This window comes from Pristiophorus japonicus, chromosome 24 (assembly GCF_044704955.1).
Source record: "Pristiophorus japonicus isolate sPriJap1 chromosome 24, sPriJap1.hap1, whole genome shotgun sequence".
NCBI lineage: Eukaryota > Metazoa > Chordata > Chondrichthyes > Pristiophoridae > Pristiophorus > Pristiophorus japonicus.
Window position 1 is genome coordinate 5514088 of NC_092000.1, and position 24572 is coordinate 5538659.

The window sequence follows — 24572 nt, forward strand, 5'->3', positions numbered from 1 at the left end:
ATTATAAATCGCTCCACCATCGGTGGCCGTGCCTTCTGTTGCCTGGGCCCCAAGCTCTGGAACTCCCTCCCTAAACCTCTCTACCTCTCTCCTCCTTCAAGACGCTCCTTAAAACCAACCTCTTTGATCAAGCTTTTCCTCACCTGCATTACGATTCCAACTAGGTTCCAAGTTCTGGTCTCTAGAGGCTCCAGGCTTTCAGTTTCTAAGCTCGGCCATCGTTAACAACTGATTTTAAGTTGATCAAAGCCACGAACACTACAATATATAAAGCTCTGGGCTTACAGCTTCCCAACGACACATCATTTAGTTATTTCCCACAACCCGCCCTCAGGAGCCCCAAAACTCTCAGTCCGGTTGTTTACTTCACAGAATCAGAGACCGATACAGCACAGAAAGGAGGCCATTCGGCCCATCGTTCCTGTGCCGGCTCTGTGACAGAGCGATCCGATCAGTCCCACTCCCCCCTGCTCTTTCCCCACAGCCCCGCAAAATTCTCCTTTTCAAATATTTATCCAACTCCCTTTGGAAAGTTAACTATTGAATCTGCTCCCACCGCCCTTTCAGGCAGCGCGTTCCCGATCACAACAACTCGCTGCGTAAAAACATTCTCCTCATCGCCCCCTCTGGTTCTTTCGTCAATCTGTGTCCTCTGGTTACTGACCCTCCCGCCACTGGAAACAGTATCTCCTCATTTACTCGACCAAAACCCTCCTTTCGTGAATAGAGCCATGAAAATTTGGACCTGAGACACAGGAAGTATTCCTGGTTTTATTTGAAGCACACACCTGTACCAGCTCCTGGAGTTCACGCTTCACCTCATCCAGACCCCCGATGTCATCCCAGGTTACTGTCGGTACCTCCACCACCGTCTCTCGCAGAGCCGATGGGTTACTCTGGCCCAGAGCCCACTGCAAGACAGGTAGAGGCAGACCACAAGGGTTAAACATTCCTCAACATTCTCCTGGCCAGCATTAAACATTACCTTCAACACTCAGCCCCTCCCCCACCTTCAACGCTCACCCCCTCCCTCACCTCCAAAGCTCAGCCCCTCCCCCACCTTCAACGCTCTCCCCCCCTCCCCCACCTTCAACACTCACCCCTTCCCCCACCTTCAACACTCACCCCCTCCCCCACCTCCAACACTCACACCCTCCCTCACCTTCAACACTCACCCCCTCCCCCACCTTCAACACTCACCCCCTCCCCCACCTTCAACACTCACCCCCTCCCCCACCTTCAACACTCACCCCCTCCCCCACCTTCAACACTCACCCCCTCCCCCACCTTCAACATCACCCCCTCCCCCACCTTCAACACTCGGCCCCTCCCCCACCTTCAACACTCACCCCCTCCCCCACCTTCAACACTCACCCCCTCCTCCACCTTCAACACTCACCCCCTCCCTCACCTTCAACACTCACCCCCGCCCCCACCTTCAACACTCACCCCCTCTCCCACCTTCAACATCACCCCCTCCCCCACCTTCAACACTCACCCCTCCCCCACCTTCAACACTCACCCCCTCCCCCACCTTCAACACTCACCCCCTCCCCCACCTTCAACACTCACCCCCTCCCCCACCTTCAACACTCACCCCCTCCCCCACCTTCAACACTCACCCCCTCCCCCACCTTCAACACTCACCCCCTCCCCCACCTTCAACACTCACCCCCTCCCCCACCTTCAACACTCACCCTCTCCCCCACCTTCAACACTCACCCCCTCCCCCACCTTCAACACTCACTCCCTCCACCACCGGCGCCCCCTGGCTGCAGTGTGCACCGTCTACAAGATGCACTGCAGCAACTCGCCAAGGCTTCTTCGGCAGCACCTCCCAAACCCACGACCTCTACCCCCTAGAAGGACAAGGGCAGCAGGCGCATGGGAACACCACCACCTCCAAGTTCCCCTCCAAGTCACACACCGTCCTGACTTGGAAATATATCGGCCGTTCCTTCATCATCCCTGGGTCACAATCCTGGAACTCCCTCCCTAACAGCACTGTGGGAGCACCTTCTGCACGGACTGCAGCGGTTCAAGAAGGCGGCTCACACCACCTTCTCTTTTGGAGGGGAAAGTACTGAGGGTGCGCTGCACTGTCGGAGGGGCGGTACTGAGGGAGCACTGCACTGTCGGAGGGGCGGTACTGAGGGAGCGCTGCACTGTCGGAGGGGCGGTACTGAGGGAGCGCCGCACTGTCGGAGGGGCGGTACTGAGTGAGCGCTGCACTGTCGGAGGGGCGGTACTGAGGGAGCGCTGCACTGTCGGAGGTGCCGTCTTTCGAATGAGACATCAAACATCTCTCAGGTGGACATAAAAGACCCTATGGCACTATTTCAAAGAAGAGCAGGGGAGTTATCCCCGGTCTCCTGGGGCCAATATTTATCCCTCGAGCAACATAACTAAAGCAGATTATCTGGTCGGTATTATATTGCTGTGTGTGGGAGCTTGCTCTGCGCAAATTGGCTGCCGCGTTTCCCATATTACAACAGTGACCACACTCCAAAAAGTATTTCATTGGCTGTGAAACGCTTTGGGACGTCCGGTGGTTGCGAAAGGCGCTATATAAATGCAAGTCTTTCTTTCGAATATCTCATGTGGCTCGGTGTCAAATTTTGTCAGACTTACGCCCCTGTGAGGCGCCGCGGGACGTCTCACTACGTTAAAGGCGCTGTACAAGTGCGAGTTGTTGTTGTACTGTACGTGCAGCACGCGCGCGCCCCACCTGGAAGTCATCCATCGTCACCGCCATGGAGTTGAGGACATCGGCGTCGATGGTCTCGTCCTCCAGGTCGATGACGCTCATCTTCTTGCGGATGGCCTGCAGGGCTCCCTCGGAGCAGAGTGCCGCTAGGTCAGCGCCCACGTGCCCGTGGGTGTCGTGCGCGATCTGCGGCGGGGGAAAAAAAAACACGTCAAGCGACCCGAGCTTCCCCCCCCCCGCACCGATCCCCCCGGAGAACGAGAGGGGGGGGGAGGGGGGGGGTTGGTATGTGTCCTATGGGGAGAGAGTGTGTGTAGATCGGACCCGCGCTCACCGGAGGCATAGAAACATAGAAAATAGGTGCAGGAGTAGGCCATTCGGCCCTTCGAGCCTGCACCGCCATTCAATAAGATCATGGCTGATCATGCACCTCAGTACCCCATTCCTGCTTTCTCTCCATACCCCTTGATCCCTTTAGCCGTAAGGGCCACATCTAACTCCCTCTTGAATATATCCAATGAACTGGCCTCAACAACTCTCTGCGCAAGGAATTCCACAGGTTAACAATGCTCTGAGTGAAGAAGTTTCATCTCATCTCAGTCCTAAATGGCCTATCCCTTATCCTAAGACTGTGTCCCCTGGATCTGGACTTCCCCAACATCGGGAACATTCTTCCTGCATCTAATCTGTCCAGTCCCGTCAGAATTTTATATGTTTCTATGAGGTCCCCTCTCATCCTTTGAAACTCCAGTGAATATAAGCCTAGTCGATCCAGTCTCTCCTCATATGTCAGTCCTGCCATCCCGGGAATCAGTCTGGTGAACCTTCGCTGCACTCCCTCAATAGTAAGAATGTCCTTCCTCAGATTAGGAGACCAAAACTGAACACAATATTCCAGGTGAGGCCTCACCAAGGCCCTGTACAACTGCAGTAAGACCTCCCTGCTCCTATACTCAAATCCCCTAGCTATGAAGGTCAACATGCCATTTGCCTTCTTCACCGCCTGCTGCACCTGCATGCCAACTTTCAATGACTGAGGCGGTCGAAAGCAGGCGTGCTGCCAGTTCGCCCAGGGATAGGTGGGTCCGTTACACACTAGAGTTTAGAAGAATGAGAGGGGATCTCATTGAAAGGTATAAAATTCTGACGGGGTTGGACAGACTGGATGCGGGGAGGATGTTTCCCCGGGGCTGGGAAGTCTAGAACAAGGGGTCACAGTCTCAGGATACGGGGTAGGAAATTTAGGAGCGAGATGAGGAGAAATGTTTTCACTCAGAGGGTGGTGAACCTGTGGAATTCTCTACCACAGAAGGCTGTGGAGACCAAGTCACTGAATATATTTGAGGGAAGATAGGTAGATTTCTAGACACAAAAGACATCAAAGGGGTATGGGGAGAAAGCGGGAATAAGGTGTTGAGATAGAGGATCAGCCAAGATCATACTGAATGGCGGTGCAGGCTCGATGGGCCGAATGGCCTACTACTGCTCCTATTTTCTATGTTTCTAATTTGTTTTTAAGAAGAAACGGGAAGGGAGATGGGTTGTTGAGAAAACAGGGGAAATTTTAAAAATCGGGGAAGGGAGCGGGCTGGGTGAGAAAGCCAGGAATCCGGAACAATTCTCAGATCCTCCGTCTGTTGGGGTGAACTATATTTTTTTTTAAATTTAGGACCCGACAGTTATGCACAGAATGCTTCTGCCCAGCTTCTGGTCGTTTCCAGTAGCTTCTGGTTCTTTAGAAGAATGAGAGGTGATCTCATTGAAACTTACAAGATTCTGAGGGGGCTTGACGGGGTAGATGCAGGGAGGATGTTTCCCCCCGGGCTGGGGAGTCTAGAACCAGGGGTCACAGTCTCAGGATAAGGGGTCGGCCATTTAGGACTGAGATGAGGAGAAACTTCTTCACTCAGAGGGTGGTGAATCTTTGGAATTCTCTGCCCCAGAGGGCTGTGGAGGCTCAGTCTTTGAGTATATTCAAGACAGAGATCAATGGATTTTTGTGCAGAGTGAATCCAGTGTACTGAGGATAGTTGGGAGTGCTCAGCCTGACTGCGCAGACAACAACCTGTAAATTTTACTAAAATTCCAAGCAACATTTGCAGGGCTGTGGAGAGAGAGCAGGGGGGAGTGGGACTAATCGGATCGCTCTTTTACAGAGCCGGCACAGGATCGATGGGCCGAATGGCCTCCTCCTGTACTGTACCATTCTGTGACAGCAAAGGATACCCGGGGTTGGTTCCAAAGATCCAGGGCTCAAGAGAAACAAACAGATTCTATACAATTTAACGGTGAGCTAATTACTCGAGTGATTCTTTAATTCAAGTTAAAATCAGTCTGGGCCAGACACACACTGCCCCCCCCCGCCCAATCCCCCCGATGAAGAGCACCTCCTACCTTCTCCAGATCCACATCGTCAGACAGCTTCATGTTCTTTGTGTGAATCTGCAGAATCTCAAGTCTCCCGATGGAATCTGGTATTCCGATATCGATCTCCCGGTCGAACCGACCTGTGACAATACAGAAGGGAGCGCTATTCCAGTTCCTACACACCAAGGGATTTTGTTCAAACACAACTAGCTGTCTGTCGATCGTACGAAAGGTTTTATGCACGTCCTCTCTACAAAAGCTTACTTCTGTATATCGGTACATTAGTGTATATCGGTACATTAGTGTATATCGGAACTTCTGTATATCGGTATAAACAAGTGAATCTATTTGCCTCGGTCTCGTTTTCCTCTCTTATTGTTGATTCTATTCAGCCTATTTGGGAGGCCTTATAATGTTTCCTACATTTATTAGGTGGGCCTGGGGCTTCAGCTCCATTCGCCCCGCGGTCATACCCCCCCCCGCGGTCAATCCCCAATCCCCCGGGGTCAATGGTCAATCCCCCCCCCCCCGGTCAATCTGCTCCCCCCCCCCCCGGCGCGGTCAATCCCGCTGCGGTCAATCCTCCCCCCCCCCCCCCACGCGGTCAATCCCCAATCCCCCGGGGTCAATGGTCAATTCCCCCCCCCCCCCGGTCAATCTGCTCCCCCCCTCCCCACCGGCGCGGTCAATCCCGCTGCGGTCAATCCTCCCCCCCCCCCCCCCCACGTGGTCAATCCCTCCCCCACGCGGTCAAGCCCCCCCCCCACGCGGTCAATCCCCAATCCCCCGGGGTCAATGGTCAATCCCCCCCCCCCCGGTCAATCCGCTCCCCCCCCCCCACCCCCCCGGCGCGGTCAATCCTCCCCCCCTCCCCACGCGGTCAATCCCCCCCCACGCGGTCAATCCCCAATCCCCCGGGGTCAATGGTCAATCCCCCCAATCCGCTCCCCCCCCCCCCCCCGCGGTCAATCTCCCCCCGCGGTCAATCCCTCCCCCACCGTCAATCCCCACCCCCCCACACACAGCCCAGTCAATCTCCCCCCCATCCCCCAACCCCGCGGTCAATCCCCCCCCCAGCCCCGCGGTCAATCCCCCCCCCCTGCCCCGCGGTCAATCACCCCCCCCCCTGCCCCGCGGTCAATCCCCCCCCAGTGGTCAATCTGTCCCTGCGCTCGAGGGGGAGTGGGAAAATGAAGAACCACGAGTACACATTTTGTGATGCGTATCGGCCACGGGGCAGGGCGGATCTGCTCGGTGACGTACCGAATCTCCTGAGCGCCGGGTCGATGCTGTTTGGCCTGTTGGTCGCAGCCATTACAATGACGTGGGAGCGTTGCTTCAATCCATCCATTAGGGTCAAGAGCTGGGAAACGATGCGACGCTCCACCTCTCCGTGGGTCTGGAAGACAGAGAGAGATATAGAGAGAGAGAGAGAAAGAGAGAAAGAGAGAGAGGGAGACAAAGCAGGCGAAATGGGGTCGGTAACAGCCGGACGAGGAAGTCCCACCCCGCGAGCTATATTGGGCTTACCGCCCTCGAGGGGGGAAATGGAGTGCAAAATATCACGAAGCGGTTCCTGTCGGGGTGCAGAGGGATGTGACGTTTCCAGCACTACACGGTGGGAGGCCTCGTTCTGGTCTCCCCCACAGCTCTACCTCCAACCCATCAAACCCTTCTGAATTCGAAAGATCTCGATTGCCCCTCAGCTGGCTACAGAGAAACCCAGCCTGTTCAGCCTCTCCTGGTAGATATAACTGCTCAGTTCTGGTATCGTCCTTGTACATCTCTTTTGCACCTTCACCAATACCTTTAAGTTAAGCAAAATTTGCCAAGACCATTATTTTCTTATGTGCCAATGAGTAGTACTTTGAACAAAAAGTGTACCTCTGACACTTTCGTTCCTCTTTTTTATAATATGGAGACCGGAACAGTGCCCCCAGTGTGGTCTAACCAAGGTATATGGAGACCAGAACTGTGCACAGTGCTCCCAGTGTGGTCTAACCAAGGTATATGGAGACCAGAACTGTGCACAGTGCCCTCAGTGTGGTCTAACCAAGGTATATGGAGACCAGAACTGTGCACAGTGCTCCCAGTGTGGTCTAACCAAGGTATATGGAGACCAGAACTGTGCACAGTACCCCCAGTGTGGTCTAACCAAGGTATATGGAGACCAGAACTGAGCACAGTGCTCTCAGTGTGGTCTAACCCAGGTATATGGAGGCCAAAACTGTGCACAGTGCTCCCAGTGTGGTCTAAGCAAGGTATACGGAGACCAGAACTGAGCACAGTGCTCTCAGTGTGGTCTAACCAAGGTATATGGAGACCAGAACTGTGCACGGTGCTCCAAGTGTGGTCTAACCAAGGTATATGGAGACCAGAACTGTGCACGGTGCTCCAAGTGTGGTCTAACCAAGGTTCGGTACAAGTATAACACAACTTCGTCGCTTTTGAATTCTATCCCTGTAGCAATGAACCCGGGGCTTGGTTTACGATTTCTAACGTTACCTTCTCTCTCTTCGGAGCAATGGCATCCAGTTCATCGATGAAGATGATGGCCGGTGCGTTCTTCTCCGCTTCTTCGAACGCCTTCCTCAGGTTGCTCTCCGACTCCCCGGCCAGCTTGCTCATAATCTCGGGACCTGCGCAGCATGTAAACCACAGGGCCGTTCAGAGAAACACATCGCGAGCAAAGCATCAAAGTCTCCCGCTTCCGGCCGAAAATTCGGTTCCGTCCCATTCGGGGGGGGGGTGGTGGGGTAAACGACCGCGAGGCGGGACTTGCTGCGATGTGGGGCGGGACTTAACGCTGGTGGGAAGGTAGGGCGCTCCCCTTCCGTTAAAGGGGGAGGGCCAAGCTGCCGACTTCATTGCAAGAGGGTTTGAGTACAGGAGCAAGGATGTCTTACTACAGTTATACAGGGCCCTGGTGAGACCGCACCTGGAGTACTGTGCGCAGTTTGGGTCTCCTTACCTAAGGAAGGATATACTTGCCATAGAGGGAGTGCAGCGAAGGTTCACCAGACTGATTCCTGGGATGGCAGGACTGTCGTATGAGGAGAGATTGGGTCGACTCGGCCGGTGTTCACTAGAGTTTAGAAGAATGAGAGGGGATCTCATTGAAACGTATCACATTCTGACTGGGTTGGACAGACTGGATGCGGGGAGGATGTTTCCCCGGGGCTGGGAAGTCTAGAACCAGGGGTCACAGTCAGAATTTTATATGTTTCTATGAGGTCCCCTCTCATCCTTTGAAACTCCAGTGAATACAAGCCTAGTCGATCCAGTCTCTCCTCATATGTCAGTCCTGCCATCCCGGGAATCAGTCTGGTGAACCTTCGCTGCACTCCCTCAATAGTAAGAATGTCCTTCCTCAGATTAGGAGACCAAAACTGAACACAATATTCCAGGTGAGGCCTCACCAAGGCCCTGTACAACTGCAGTAAGACCTCCCTGCTCCTATACTCAAATCCCCTAGCTATGAAGGTCAACATGCCATTTGCCTTCTTCACCGCCTGCTGTACCTGCATGCCAACTTTCAATGACTGAGGCGGTCGAAAGCAGGCGTGCTGCCAGTTCGCCCAGGGATAGGTGGGTCCGTTACACACTAGAGTTTAGAAGAATGAGAGGGGATCTCATTGAAAGGTATAAAATTCTGACTGGGTTGGGTAGACTGGATGTGGGGAGGATGTTTCCCCGGGGCTGGGAAGTCTAGAACAAGGGATCACAGTCTCAGGATACGGGGCAGGAAATTTAGGACCGAGATGAGGAGAAATGTTTTCACTCAGAGGGTGGTGAACCTGTGGAATTCTCTACCACAGAAGGCTGTGGAGGCCGAGACACTGAATATATTTAAGAGGGAGATAGATAGATTTCTAGACACAAAAGGCATCAAGGGGTATGGGGAAAAAAGCGGGAATATGGTGTTGAGATAGAGGATCAGCCATGATCATAGTGAATGGCGGTGCAGACTCGAGGGGCCGAATGGCCGACTGCTGCTCCCGTTTTCTAATGTTTCTGCGGGCGGGAGGCGGGACCACCGCCGGAACCACCGGGAAGCGGGAAGTCGTGGCAGCCACATCGCGGCACGGGCACTCGCGATCCACAGCGAAGAAGTCCGCGCCCGCTAAGTCGGCCATTTTTCACCGCTGCGCCACCCTTAATTGTTGCCCCGCTAAGTCGGCCGTCAGCACGGTACGTACGCCACCCCCGTACGTACGCCACCCCCACGCCCCGCCCCCTGCTGTTGTTGGCACCGCCCTGCGGCAGCCACACGGGGGCGCTACCGAACCTTCGCTCCGGGCCGAACGCGGGTCACTGCGCGCACGGTGATTGAAGCGGTCGTCGCCGGCGGGGCAGCCCAGGACGCCGCCGCCAAACTCCCGCGGAATTCCGCCCTGGCGAAAGGTCACTTGGCGTGGCATCCCGTTAGCACTCACCGGAGGCGCAAACAACCCAAATTTTTCCTCCTTTATTTCTTCATTTGTACTTCGGATTGGACCACATTTATTGCCCAGCCCCAGTTGTCCTGGGAAAGCCGTAATGGGCCCTGTTGTGGTCGCCATTGTATATGTGAGTGGCTTGCTCGATCACTCTCGAGGGCACGGTAACACAGTGGTGAGGTTAGTGGACTATTGATCCGGAGGCCTGGACTAAAGATCGAATACCCAGCACTAATTCTGATTCAGTTCTTTAAATAAATCTGGAAGAAAGTGTCAGTAATGGTGACCATGAAACTACCGGATTGTCGGAAAAACCCAACCGGCTCACTAATGCCCCTTTCGGGAAGGAAATCTGCCGCCCTTACCTGGTCTGGCCGATATGTGACTCCAGACCCACAGCCATGTGGTTGGCTCTTAACTGCCCCTCTGAAATGGTGGCACACCCCCACCTTCTCAAGGGCAGTTGGGGATGGGCAATAAATGTCGGCCTTGCCAGCAAAGCCCACATCCCGTGAACAAATAAAAAAAGAAATTGGAGCTAGATTTTCGAATTATAACACCGACCGTGACCCAATACAGTGAATGGATTACCACTGAACGAGAACAACAACTGGCATTTATATAGCGCCTTTAACTTGGTGAAACGTCCCAACTTTTAGTATCCAACTTTCTCTTCAAGCGAGATGTTGGATTTAATGTTCTCGCCGAAGTGATTGTGGTGGGGGGGGGGGGTGTTTTGGAGCATGTTTCTGTGCCGGTCCCACAGTGAGAAAAAAAACATAGAAAATAGGTGCAGGAGCAGGCCATTCGGCCCTTCGAGCCTGCACCACCATTCAATATGATCATGGCTGATCCTCTATCTCAACACCATATTCCCGCATTGGTGCCAGCTCTTCAGCTAGGAAAGGAAGCACTCATGTGCTGATCTTATAGGAGGTGGATAACGGTCAAGGGTGGGGGGGGGGGGGGAAAAGAGGGGGAAGATCAATCCAAAGTAAATGTGGGAGTAGGACAGGGTGGGTTCCAACCAGTGAAAGTTAAAATCAGGACTGATAGCAGGAAATTCAACTTCGCATTAACACATGGATCAGATTCCCAGAGAGAGGAGTCAACCAGATAGACAACCTTGGAACCATTTGGGGGACCATTAGATGCTAAATTGGGGACCACTGTAGGACGGTTCACGATAGATGAATTAACATGGGCCTCCCTCTCCCTCTCCCTCTCGCAACTGAATTTATCCCACTGAAAATTGGAGGAACAGCGAGAGTGGTTTCTATCTCACCGTTGATGAGGAAGAAGAAAGCTCCAGTTTCATTGGCCACGGCCCGGGCAACTAGTGTCTTCCCAGTCCCTGGAGGTCCGTAGAGCAAGATCCCGCGAGGAGGCTGTGGGCAGATGGAACCGGACAATCGTCAAATTGAACAGGTGAGTTAACACGGCTTCTCGCTGAAGCTTCACCGAGACTGTCCCCATTCCCCCAAACTCTACTGCTACCATAGCAACAGAACCACCCCACCCCCCTCCCCTCTCTCTAGTCGTCATGGTACAGCAATTTTCCAGTACCATAGCAACGCAACCACTCCTTCCCAGGCCACGAGGAGCCTTTGCATCTCCCAGTGGGTCGCCAGGGCTTGGCGCCCACCAGACCTAATCGTGTTGGTTCTCTTCGCTCGTGTCCACACCACCCGCGTCCCAAAGGCCACCGACGGCAAAGTCGCTGTGGATACCCTGCGCCCGGACCTGTGGGGGCAATCGGTGCTTGCGATTTCCTGCAGGGTCTTGGGGTGGAGTCGGGGGAATTACACGGTAATGCCAAAGGCAAAAGGCTTTCAGTCCAGCGGCAAATCTGATCAGTGGTGTGGCATTCGCGACTGCTGTAACAGTGAAAGCGGTTCTGTAATCTGACCTGACATCCCTTTCTCTCAACCCCCTCCCCCTCGTTCCCTCAACCCCCTCCCTCTCGTTCCCTCAACCCCCTCCCCCTCGTTCCCTCAACCCCCTCCCCCTCGTTCCCTCAACCCCCTCCCCCTCGTTCTCTCAACCCCCTCCCCCTCGTTCTCTCAACCCCCTCCCCCTCGTTCCCTCAACCCCCTCCCCCTCGTTCTCTCAACCCCCTCCCCCTCGTTCTCTCAACCCCCTCCCCCTCGTTCTCTCAACCCCCTCCCCCTCGTTCTCTCAACCCCCTCCCCCTCGTTCTCTCAACCCCCTCCCCCTCGTTCTCTCAACCCCCTCCCCCTCGTTCTCTCAACCCCCTCCCCCTCGTTCCCTCAACCCCCTCCCCCTCGTTCCCTCAACCCCCTCCCCCTCGTTCCCTCAACCCCCTCCCCCTCGTTCCCTCAACCCCCTCCCCCTCGTTCCCTCAACCCCCTCCCCCTCGTTCCCTCAACCCCCTCCCCCTCGTTCCCTCAACCCCCTCCCCCTCGTTCCCTCAACCCCCTCCCCCTCGTTCCCTCAACCCCCTCCCCCTCGTTCCCTCAACCCCCTCCCCCTCGTTCCCTCAACCCCCTCCCCCTCGTTCCCTCAACCCCCTCCCTCTTGTTCCCTCAACCCCCTCCCCTTGTTTGAGTTTGCGGAGCGGATTCAGAGACCATGATGACACTGTGTATTGACAGTTCCTACAACAATCCTTCCAGTGACCCTCACACTCCTGACGTACTCTCTGCCTCACAGCAGGGAGCTGAGCGACAGTATTTCGCACGTTCCTGCGAGCCTTGTTCCATCCTACCCCGGACCGAGCTGAACCCAGCTCCGCCACTGTCGCTGTGGTGATGGTGGCGGTGTAAAAATGAGAAACCCTGGGCAGAACACTTCCGAAACTCCAGTGACACCAACCTTCACCCCGATGGCTTTGAAGAGTGCCGGGTGTCGAAGGGGCAGCTCCACCATCTCCTTGATCTGCGCCAGCTGTTTGCGACAACCTCCAATGTCGTCATAGCCAACGTCATTCAGGTTCTCCTCCTCATCCTGTCAGAAGAGCAACATCGTAAAACAAAGACTTGCATTTATATAGCGCCTTTCACAACCTCAGGACCTCCCAAAGTGCTTTACAGCCAATGAAGTACTTTTGGAGTGCAGTCACTGTTGTAATGTGGGAAACGCGGCAGCCAACTTGTGCACAGCAAGCTCCCACACACAGCAACGTGATAATGACCAGATAATCTGTTTTTAAGTGTAGCTTGAAGGAAAAATATTGGCCCCAGGACACTGGGGATAACTCCCCTGCTCTTCTTCGAAATAGTGCCGTGGGATCTTTTACGTCCACCCGAGAGAGCAGAATGGATCTCCATTTAATGTCTCATCCAACAGACAGCACCTCCGACAGAGTGGCACTCCCTCAGTACTGCCCCTCCGACAGTGCGGCGCTCCCTCAGTACTGCCCCTCCGACAGTGCGGCGCTCCCTCAGTACTGCCCCTCCGACAGTGCGCCGCTCCCTCAGCACTGCCCCTCCGACAGTGCGGCGCTCCCTCAGCACTGCCCCTCCGACAGTGCGGTGCTCCCTCAGTATTGTCCCTCCGACAGTGCAGCACTCCCTCAGTACTGCCCCTCCGACAGTGCGGCGCTCCCTCAGTACTGCCCCTCCGACAGTGCGGTGCTCCCTCAGTATTGTCCCTCTGACAGTGCGGCGCTCCCTCAGTACTGCCCCTCCAACAGTGCGGCGCTCCCTCAGCGCTGCACTGGGAGTGTCAGCCTAGATTTCTGTGCTCAAGTCCCTGGAGTGAGACTTGAACCCACAACGTTGTGACTCGGAGGCGAGAGTGCTGCCCACTGAGTCACGGTCACTGGGATGGGGCTGGGGTGTAACTGAGCGATGAGCCAAGCAATGTTCACAGGATGGTAAGTCTCCTGCTCCACGTACAGAGTTCCTGGTTACAGTGGGTCCATGTGTGGGGGAGGGAGATGGTGAACAAGGTGAACCAGGTAATTCAAGATGACCCATACTGCTCCTGTGGGATTATTGCGGTGATTTTATCTTCAATTTAACCTTTCTTGCCTATTTTATCGATACTACTATGGTCAGTGTTCTGAATTTGCCTGTAAACCGCAAATACACCATCCCATGAACTCCTTACGTAGATTTACACAGAACGGTTCCAGCGCGGGAGGAGGCCATTCGGCCCGTTGAGCCCGTGCCGGCTCGCTGCAAGAGCCCTTCAGCCAGTCCCACTCCCCCGCCCTTTCCCCGTAACCCTGCACATTCTTTGTCCTTCAGGTACTTATCCAACTCCCTTTTGAAAGCCACGATTGAGTCTGCCTCCACCACCCTCTCAGGCAGCGCATTCCAGATCCTAACCACTCGCTGCGGGAAAAATGTTTTTCCTCATGTCACCTTTGGTTCTTCTGCCAATCGCCTTAAATCTGTGTCCTCTGGTTCTCGACCCTTCCACCAATGGGAACAGTTTCTCTCTCTATCTACTCTGTCCAGACCCCTCATGATTTTGAACACCTCGATCAAATCTCCTCTCAACCTTCTCTGCTCCAAGGAGAACAACCCCGGCTTCTCCAGTCTATCCCAGTCACTGAAGTCCCTCATCCCTGGAACCATTCTCGTCAATCTTTTCTGCCCCTTCTCGAAGGCCTTCACATCCTGCCTAAAGTGTGGTGCCCAGAATTGGACACAATACTCCAGTTGAGGCCGAACCAGTGTTTTATACAGGTTCATCATAATATTCACGCTCCTCTCAACCTTCTCTGCTCCAAGGAGAACAACCCCAACTTCTCCAGTCTATCCACGTCACTGAAGTCCCTGAAGTCCAACGACTCTGTGCCGGTGTTTATTCTCCACTCCAGCACCCTCCCACCCCTCTTCATCTCACCCCATCAGCACATCCTTCTATTCCTTTCTCCCTCGTGTGTTTATCCAGCCTCCCCTTAAATGCGTCGATACTATTTGCCTCAACCATTCCCTGTGGCAGCGAGTTCCACATTCTCACCCCTCTCTGCGTAAAGAATTGGCCTTTTAGATTCGAGTGGGTCTATACTGCACCCCCTCCAATGCCAGTATATCTTTCCTGAGGTGCGGTGCCCGGGATTGAGTCCAGTGGTCTTCAGTGGGGTCTAACCAGAGCTTTATACAGCTGTAACATAACTTCCACACCTTTCTATTCCAGGCCCTTCAGATAAAGGCCAACATTCCATTCCATGGATAATATCGCAACATCTGCAATCATCACAGTAACTTGCTCCCTCATCAGCGCCCAGACCAATTGAGAAATTGGGTTCCAGATTTGATCTATTTGATGTTGCTTCTCCCCAGCCTCGTCTCACCAAGGCCTGCTCCCCAAGGCTGTATCTACAGGCGTCGATTCATTCTGGGCTGTAGGAGCCGGACATGTTAACCTTTGAGGGGCGAAGTGTGGCTGTAAAACCAGCAGAGGGCGCCCTTACCTCTCGTTTGATTGGCTCTCCCTCGCAGTGAAGGATTGTATCCGGAGCCACAATGCAATGGGGCACGGGGTCCGTTTCCACCACCTTGAATTCCACGGCTCGCATCCCACCTCGGATCAGGAAGATGTCTCCTGGAAAACACACAGCGGCATTACACTGCCCCAACTACCCATGCTCCTCCTCCCCACACAGGGGGCAGCCTGACATAGGACCATAGGACACACTCGCTCACTCGCACGCTCACACGTGCAACACTCACACTCACACGCGCACGCTCACACGCGCACGCTCACACTCACACGGCAGATTTCCTTCCCTGAAGGGACATTAATGAACCAGTTGGGTTTTTACGACAATCCGGTAGTTTCATAGTCACCATTACTGATACTGGCTTTTATTCCAGATTTATTTAATTCACTGAATTTAAATTCCCCAGCTGCTGCTCCGATTGTGCAGTATCTGAATGTATTGTGCAGTACCCGGACTGTATTGCGCAGTACCTGGGCTGTAGGACTGTATTGCGCAGTACCCGGGCTGTATTGCGCAGTACCCGGGCTGTATTGCGCAGTACCCGGACTGTATTGCGCAGTACCCGGGCTGTATTGCGCAGTACCCGGGCTGTATTGCGCAGTACCCGGGCTGTATGGCGCAGTACCCGGGCTGTATGGCGCAGTACCCGGACTGTATGGCGCAGTACCCGGACTGTATGGCGCAGTACCCGGACTGTATTGCGCAGTACCCGGACTGTATTGCGCAGTACCTGGGCTGTAGGACTGTATTGCGCAGTACCCGGGCTGTATTGCGCAGTACCTGGGCTGTATTGCGCAGTACCCGGACTGTATTGCGCAGTACCCGGACTGTATTGTTTTAAACAGTAACACAAAAACAAAATACTGCGGATGCTGGAAATCTGACACAAAAACTGTTACTCAGCGGGTCGGGCAGCATCTGTGGAGAGAGAAACAGAGTTAACGTTTCAGGTCGATTACAGCCTTCCGGACTCAACATCGAGTCCAACCGTTTCAGATTATTTCCCACGGCATCTGTTGACGATTCTGCCGCCTCCATTCACACCCTATCCAAACCCATCTTTTGCTTCTTAACTTGTCCCATTACCATCTCCTTTTGCCTCGCGCCATCGTCCCCTTTGTCTCTCTAATCTCTCCTGCCTTCACAGACCTTCCCCTTCGTACTTTCCTCCCCCTCCCCCGCCGACACTCGCTTAAAAACCCGTCACATCTCTAACTTTCTCCAGTTCGGACAAAGGGTCAACGACCTGAAACGTTAACGCTGTTTCTCTCTCCACAGTTGCTACCCGACCGAGTGTTTCCAGCACTTTCTGTTTTTATTTCATTTTCATTCAGAGCCTGGTGTGTTTTAAACAGCAATCTGTATGTTGCAATACAGTGAATGTATGTATAGCTGTGCCACCCATAGAACTCTGGGGAAGGAGTAATTTGAATATATTTAAGATGGAGATAGACAGGTTTTTGAGCGATAAGGGAGTCGAGGGTTATGGGGAGCGGGCTGGAAGTGGAGCTGAGTCCATGATCAGATCAGTCATGATCACATTGAATGGCGGAGCAGGCTCGAGGGGCCGAATGGCCGACTCCTGCTCCTATTTCTTATGTACTTATGTACTTCTGCTGAATGTACATCGGTCATACCTTTGTGCACAGGGCGATAGGCTTCCAGAAAGTAGGGCTTGAGATAGACTTCAAACAGGTTCCCCGTTAGTCCTTCGATGGTATCGTCAATGGGCAATACGTGAATTCGCTTCCCATACTTCACATCCGGACAGGCCTGAATACTGGAGCACAAATAATTCTACAATTAGCACATGATGGCTCAGAGAGTTCATCGGTAACTACCTGAACTAACCCAGAGGTCCAGGGTAGTGGGGGATTAACACATGATCACCGCTTCTGCCCCAGGTCTCCCATCTTCCACGCTCCATAAACTTGAGCTCATCTAAAATTTGTACCAAATCCCGCTCACCCCTCAGCCCGTGCTCACTGCCCCGTGTCCTAACTCGCACCGAGTCCCGCTCACCCATCACCCCCTGTGCTCACTGCCCCGTGTCCTAACTCACACCAAGTCCCGCTCACCCATCATCCCCTGTGCTCACTGCCCCGTGTCCTAACTCACACCAAGTCCCGCTCACCCATCACCCCCTGTGCTCGCTGCCCCGTGTCCTAACTTGTAGCAAATCCCGCTAACCCATCACCCCCTGTGCTCGTGGCCCGTGTCCTAACTTGCACCAAGTCCTGCTCACCCATCACCCTCTGTGCTCGCTGCCCCATGTCAAAACTCACACCGTGTCCCGCTCACCCATCACCCCCTGTGCTCGCTGCCCCGTGTCCTAACTCACACCGAATCCCGCTCACCCATCACTCCCTGTGCTCGCTGCCCCGTGTCCTAACTCGCACCGTGTCCCGCTCACCCATCACCCCCTGTGCTCGCTGCCCCATGTCCTAACTCGCACCGAGTCCCGCTCACCCATCACCCCCTGTGCTCGCTGCCCCGTGTCCTAACTCGCACCGAGTCCCGCTCACCCATCACCCCCTGTGCTCACTGCCCCGTGTCCTAACTCACACCGAGTCCCGCTCACCCATCACCCCCTGTGCTCGCTGCCCTGTGTCCTAACTCGCACCGAGTCCCGCTCACCCATCACCCCGTGCTCGCTGCCCTGTGTCCTAACTCGCACCGAGTCCCGCTCACCCATCACCCCCTGTGCTCGCTGCCCTGTGTCCTAACTCGCACCGAGTCCCGCTCACCCATCACCCCCTGTGCTCACTGACCCGTGTCCTAACTCACACCGAGTCCCGCTCACCCATCACCCCCTGTGCTCGCTGCCCTGTGTCCTAACTCGCACCGAGTCCCGCTCACCCATCACTCCCTGTGCTCGCTACCCCGTGTCCTAACTCACACCGAGTCCCGCTCATCCATCACCCCCTGTGCTCGCCGACCTACATTGGCTCCCGCTTAAGCAACGCCTCAATTTCAAAATTCTCATCTTTGTTTTCAAATCCCTCCATGGCCCTCGCCCCTCCCTATCTCTGTAATCTCCTCCAGCCCCACAACCCCCCCCCGAGATCTCTGCGCTCCTCTAATTCTGCCCCCCTGAGCATCGCTGATTATAATCGCTCCACCATCGGTGGCCGTGCCTTCTGTTGCCTGGGCCCCAAGCTCTGGAACTCCCTCCCTAAACCTCGCCGCCTCTCTACCTCGCTCTCCTCCTATAAGCCGCTCCTTAAAACCTCCCTCTGTAACCAAGCTTCTGGTCACCTGCCCTGATGTCTCCTTCGGTGGCTGGGTGCCGAAGTTTGCCGTTTAACTGCAAGTTGCTGCTGTTACCTGACGACATCGCCCAGTCGAACCCGCAGGTTGTTCCGGGTCACCCTGCTGATGCGGATTTTCTCCTCCGCGCAGGTCTCGTCGGAGAGAACGATGCAAACCGTCTCCCTCCGCTTCTTGCCCTTCAGCAACACCGTGTCGCCCCGGAACAGCTGGAGCTCGTCCATCTTCACCTGCAATAAATACCGAGGCCCGAGTCACCGCGGTGCAATGTGCGCGCTCGTGCACAGGCTCACAGGCTGGTGGAGCTGTTGAGTATTTGATCATTTGTGTGGGCTTTCAGTCCCCCTTTTAATAAGGGGGCGGCTTTATCGGCTTATTTTAAAATAGTTGTGGAGCTGTTGAGTTGGGAGTGGCCTAAGCCAGTCATGTGATGTTCACAAGAGTCAATCGTGGGCCGCCCCGACCTGTGTGAGAACACCATCGCAGGTCGGGGCTATAGAGCTGGAGCACTGGGCCCTGGAATATTGTGGGCAAAGGTGCGGCGAATGAGGGTACGGGGCCCAGAAGAGGCCAGGGGCCCAGGGGCAGCACGGGCCCAGCCCACACTGTGCGATATGTGCGCGCACTGGGCCCGTGCAGCAGAGCTGGTCTCCAGTCGTCCTGGTTAACCCTTGCCACTGGACCAAGGCCTAGCTCTGTCAAGCCCCGTGTGGTGGCTGGTGTGCAACAGCCACCCCATGTTAAAAAAATCCACGCACAGGCATCAGGACTGGAACATCGGGTCCTTCATTGAAACATCGGTGAGCTCTCGTGGAAGCAAGTCATCCTCGTTCGAGGGACCGCCTATGACGACAATGATGACAAGACTCAATAAAATCCCAGCCAGTTGGGTTCGGGGGATCCACGATGGGGCTGGTGGTTGTGAGCCTGCATGTGATCGTTAAACTTTTTGGGGACGCAACGAGCTATGGGGAGGGCACTTAACAATTAAAACTGCTCTCTCTTTCTGCAGCATCCAAAGTGATGGAGGTTTACAATTCTGCTAGGTTAGTCAATACTTGGCAGATTTAAACAATGTGGATTGATGTGCAGAGCTTATCTGTGGCAACTGAACTGACAAAACCCGTCGCAAAAAGCAGTAACAGTGGAAATATCACGGTTACTGGTGAAAGTGTCTGGGAAGGTCGGAGGGAGCTGTTGGAATCACCACTGAATCATCCAAAACTCGGCTGCCCCGTGTCCTAACTTGCACCGAGTCCCGTTCACCCATCACCCCCTGTGCTCGCTGCCCCGTGTCCTAACTCGCACCAAGTCCCGCTCACCCATCACCCCCTGTGCTTGCTGCCCTGTGTCCTAACTCGCACCGAGTCCCACTCACTCATCACCCCCTGTGCTCGCTGCCCCGTGTCCTAACTCGCACCCAGTCCCGCTCACCCATCACCCACTGTGCTCTCTGCCCCGTGTCCTAACTCACACCGAGTCCCGCTCACCCATCACCCCCTGTGCTCGCTGCCCCATGTCCTAACTCGCACCGTGTCCCACTCACCCATTACCCCCTGTGCTCTCTGCCCCGTGTCCTAACTCGCACCGAGTCCCGCTCACCCATCACCCCCTGTGCTCGCTGCCCCATGTCCTAACTCGCACCGTGTCCCGCTCACCCATCACCCACTGTGCTCACTGCCCCGTGTCCTAACTCGCACCCAGTCCCGCTCACCCATCACCCCCTGTGCTCACTGCCCCGTGTCCTAACTCGCACCGAGTCCCGCTCACCCATCACCCCCTGTGCTCGCTGCCCCATGTCCTAACTCGCACCGTGTCCCACTCACCCATCACCCCCTGTGCTCACTGCCCCGTGTCCTAACTCGCACCAAGTCCCGCTCACCCATCACCCCCTGTGCTCACTGCCCTGTGTCCTAACTCGCACCGAGTCCCGCTCACCCATCACCCACTGTGCTCACTGCCCCGTGTCCTAACTCGCACCCAGTCCCGCTCACCCATCACCCCCTGTGCTCACTGCCCCGTGTCCTAACTCGCACCAAGTCCCGCTCACCCATCACCCCCTGTGCTCACTGCCCCGTGTCCTAACTCGCACCCAGTCCCGCTCACCCATCACCCCCTGTGCTCACTGCCCCGTGTCCTAACTCGCACCAAGTCCCGCTCACCCATCACCCCCTGTGCTCACTGCCCTGTGTCCTAACTCGCACCGAGTCCCGCTCACCCATCACCCCCTGTGCTTGCTGCCCAGTGTCCTAACTCGCACCGAGTCCCGCTCACCCATCGCCCCCTGTGCTCGCTGCCCGTGTCCTAACTCGCACCGAGTCCCGCTCACCCATCACCCCCTGTGCTCGCTGCCCGTGTCCAAACTCGCACCGAGTCCTGCTCACCCATCACCCACTGTGCTCGCTGCTCCGTGTCCTAACTCGCACCGAGTCCCACTCACCCATCATCCCTTGTGCTCGCTGCCCTGTGTCCTAACTCGCACCGAGTCCCACTCACCCATCACCCCCTGTGCTCGCTGACCTACATTGGCTTCCGGTTGAGCAACGTCTGAATTTCAAAATTCCCATCCTTGTTTACAAATCCCTCCCTGGTCCCCACCCCTCCCTATCTCTGTAATCTCCTCTAGCCCCACAAACCCCCGAGATGTGCGCCCCACTAATTCAAGTCTCTTACACATCCCTGATTATAATCGCTCAGCCACCGGTGGCTGTGGCTTCCCTTTGCCTGGGCACCAAGCTCTGGGACTCCCTGCCTAAACCTCTCTGTCTCTCTACCTCTCTTTCCTCCTTCAAGACGCTCCCTAAAACCTACCTCTTTAACCAGGCTTTTGGTCACCTGCCCTAATTTCTACTTATGCGGCTCGGTGTCAAAATTTTAGCCATAACACTCCTGTGATGCGCCTTGGGACGTTTCATTACGTTAAAGGTGCTATATAAATACAGGTTGGTGTTGTTTAAGTGTCTCAGGGGCCCCCTGGTATATAAAAGTAAAGAAGCCCTGTATACTCTAACCAGGGTGGGGGGGGGGGGGGGCAAGAGAGAGAGAGAGAGAGAGAGAGAGAGAGAGAGAGAGAGAGAGAGAGAGAGAGAGAGAGAGAGAGAGAGAGAGAGAGAGGGGGGGGGGGGAGAGAGAGAGAGAGAAAAAGAGAGAGAGAAAAAGGAGAGAAAGAGAGAGAGAGAAAAAGAGAGAGAGAGAAAAAAAGAGAGAGAGAGAGAGAGAGAGAAAAAAGAGAGAGAGAGAGAGAGAAAAAAAAGAGAGAGAGAGAGAGAGAGAGAGATGGGGTGGTGGGAGAGAGAGAGAGAGAGAGAGAGAGAAAGAGAGAGAGGGGGTGGGGGAGAGAGAGAGAGAGAGAGAGAGAGAGAGAGAGAGAGAGAGAGAGAGAGAGAGAGAGAGAGAGAGAGGGGGTCGGAGGGGGAGAGAGAGAGCGCGTGAGAGGGGTGGAGGGGAGAGAGAGAGAGGAGGTGGGACGGGGAGAGAGAGGGGGTGGGCGGGAGAGGGGGTGGGGCGGGAGAGAGAGGGGGTGGGGTGAGGAAAGAGAAGGGGTGGGAGGGTTGGAGAGGGGGTGGGGGGTTGGAGCGGGGGTAGGGGGAGGGGATGAGATGTTTTCACATACCTGGGACAGTGACACGATGCTGTTGTCATCATTGATGGCCTCGTCTACCATCAGCCGGTTTGGCCGGTGTTTCTGCTGGAGGATGGCGGTTGAGACATCGCCCTGCTTGGCGCTGCGGAAACCAGTACGAGAGAAGCGTTAGCTGGGAGTGACCGCTCTTTACAGGCACCTTGTTCTTCCCAGCCGAGGGCGCTGTTGCCCTCCACAAAGCGACGTGTGAAGGGTCACAGAGCCGAGCGACCCGAATGATTGAGGGGACGGAGGGATTGGACAATGAGTGGGACTAATTGGACAGCTCCATCAAAGGGCTGGCACAGGCACGATGGGCGGAATGACCTCCTTCTGTGCTCTATCTTCTGTTCTTTGTCAGCCATGGCTCAGTGGGTAGCACTCTCGCCTCTGAGTCAGTAGATAGTGCGTTCAAGTCCCACTCCAGGGACTTGAGTGTATCAATCTAGACTGATTGATCAGTTTAGAATGATCAGCCATGATCATATTGAATGGTGGTGCAGGCTCGGAGGGCCAAATGGCCTACTCTTGCACCTATTTTCTATGTTTCTATGATATTCCCAGTGCAGTACTGAGGGAGCGCCGCACTGTCGGAGGGGCAGCGCTGAGGGAGCGCCGCACTGTCGGAGGGGCAGCGCTGAGGGAGCGCCGCACTGTCGGAGGGGCAGCGCTGAGGGAGCGCCGCACTGTCGGAGGGGCAGCGCTGAGGGAGCGCCGCACTGTCGGAGGGGCAGCGCTGAGGGAGCGCCGCACTGTCGGAGGGGCAGCGCTGAGGGAGCGCCACACTGTCAGAGGGGCTGTACTGAGGGAGTGCTGCACTGTCGGAGGTGCTGCCTTTCGGATGAGACGTTAAACCGAGGCCCCGTCTGCTCTCTCAGGTGGATGTAAAAGATCCCATGGCGCTATTTCGAATAAGAGCAGGGGAGTTATCCCTGGTGTCCAGGGGCCAATATTTATCCCTCAATCAACATCACTAAAACAGATTATCCGGTCATTATCACATTGCTGTGTGTGGGAGCTTGCTGTGCGCAAATTGGCTGCCACGTTTCCCACATTACAACAGTGACTACACTCCAAAAGTACTTCAATGGCTGTAATGAGCTTTGAGATGTCTGGTGACTGTGAAAGGCGCTATATAAATGCAAGTCTTTCTATGATCTATGAGGAGCAATTGTGTAAATTGGGCAATGATCTCACTGGGAAGAGGAGGCTGTGAGGCAAGGTGATTATTAGAATCCTAAAATATAGCAGAGACCGGATAAGGTCGACTTTGAGAAGGTGTCTCACCTTGGCCAGGACGGAAGTAGTTACACTAATCTGGGGATCTCTCAGTGATCGAGTGGTCAATCTGTGGAACAGGCTCGAGAGGGAGATGGTGGGAGCAGTGAGTGGGGATTCAGTCCAATGCAAATTAGACAGATTTATTTCAGAAAATAACACCCTGTGATCCAGTATCTTGAGTAATGTGATCAGAGACATGGACCATGTACAGCAGACACCTCAAGTCGCTGGAGAAATACCACCAGCGATGTCTCCGCAAGATCCTACAAATCCCCCGGGAGGACAGACGCACCAACGTTAGCGTCCTCGACCAGGCCAACATCCCCAGCATCGAAACACTGACTACACTCGATCAGCTCCGCTGGGCAGGGCCACATTGTCCACATGTCAGACACAAAACTCCCAAAGCAAGCGCTCTACTCGGAACTCCTTCACGGCAAACGAGCCAAAGGCGGGCAGAGGAAACGTTACAAGGGACACCCTCAAAGCCTCCCTGATAAAGTGCAACATCCCCACCGACACCTGGGAGTCCCTGGCCCAAAGACCAGTCCGCCCTAAGTGGAGGAAGTGCATCCGGGAGGACGCTGAGCACCTCGAGTCTCGTCGCCGAGAGCATGCAGAAACCAAGCGCAGGCAGCGGAAGGAGCGTGCGGCAAACCAGTCCCACCTTCCCCTTCCCTCAACGACTATCTGTCCCACCTGTGACAGGGACTGTAGCTCTCGTATTGGACTGTTCAGCCACCTGAGAACTCACTTCAGGAGTGGAAGCAAGTCTTCCTCGATTCCGAGAGACTGCCTATGATGCTGATGGTGAATGTGAGCCCTGGGGAGGCTGTGGGCCTATATTCTCGGCCTGCAAGACCATCAGCAGGCCGGGGCCATTGGAGGGAGCAGCGTGTGGCGGTATACCACGGCAGGGAGCAGCGCGTGCTGCTGCAGGAGGGCGACGGCTGACTGCAGTGCGGGCAGGTACAGCAGGAGCGGCGAGGTCGGGGCGAAGGAACATAACAAAGAGGAGCAGAAGCAGGCCATACGGCCCCTCGAGCCTGTTCCGCCATTTAATACGATCATGGCTGATCCGATCATGGACTCAGGTCCACTTCCGCGCTCGCTCCCCATAACCCCTTATCGGTTAAGAAACTGTCTATTTCTGTCTTAAATTTATTCAATGTCCCAGATTCCACAGCTCTCTGAGGCAGCGAATTCCACAAATTTACAACCCTCCGAGAGAAGAAATTTCTCCTCATCTCAGTTTTAAATAGGTGGCCCCTTATTCTAAGATCATGCCCCCTAGTTCTAGTCTCCCCCATCAGTGGAAACATCCTCTCTGCATCCACCTTGTCAAGCCCCCTCATAATCTTATACATTTCGATAAGATCACCTCTCATTCTTCTGAATTCCAATGAGTAGAAGCCCAACCTACTCAACCTTTCCTCATAAGTCAACCCCCTCATCCCCGGAATCGAC

At 54.9% G+C, this 24572-nt stretch overlaps 1 protein-coding gene across 2 annotated transcripts in view; it reads right to left on the reverse strand.

Moving 5' to 3' along the window:
- The window catches only part of LOC139237900 (transitional endoplasmic reticulum ATPase-like), a 69592-nt gene that overhangs the window by 20027 nt on the left and 24993 nt on the right, over positions 1 to 24572 (reverse strand). Inside the window, exons 2-12 of one of the 2 annotated variants that reach the window (XM_070867184.1) lie at positions 21816 to 21927; positions 18260 to 18432; positions 16570 to 16712; positions 14903 to 15033; positions 12349 to 12480; positions 10799 to 10901; positions 7580 to 7713; positions 6338 to 6473; positions 5102 to 5214; positions 2729 to 2893; positions 789 to 911 (exon numbers count right to left, since the gene is read on the reverse strand). In XM_070867184.1, the coding sequence (XP_070723285.1) occupies positions 789 to 911; positions 2729 to 2893; positions 5102 to 5214; positions 6338 to 6473; positions 7580 to 7713; positions 10799 to 10901; positions 12349 to 12480; positions 14903 to 15033; positions 16570 to 16712; positions 18260 to 18432; positions 21816 to 21927 (1465 nt within the window). The remainder of the gene's footprint in view (positions 1 to 788; positions 912 to 2728; positions 2894 to 5101; positions 5215 to 6337; positions 6474 to 7579; positions 7714 to 10798; positions 10902 to 12348; positions 12481 to 14902; positions 15034 to 16569; positions 16713 to 18259; positions 18433 to 21815; positions 21928 to 24572) is intronic. The other variant, XM_070867185.1, reaches the window with a different exon arrangement.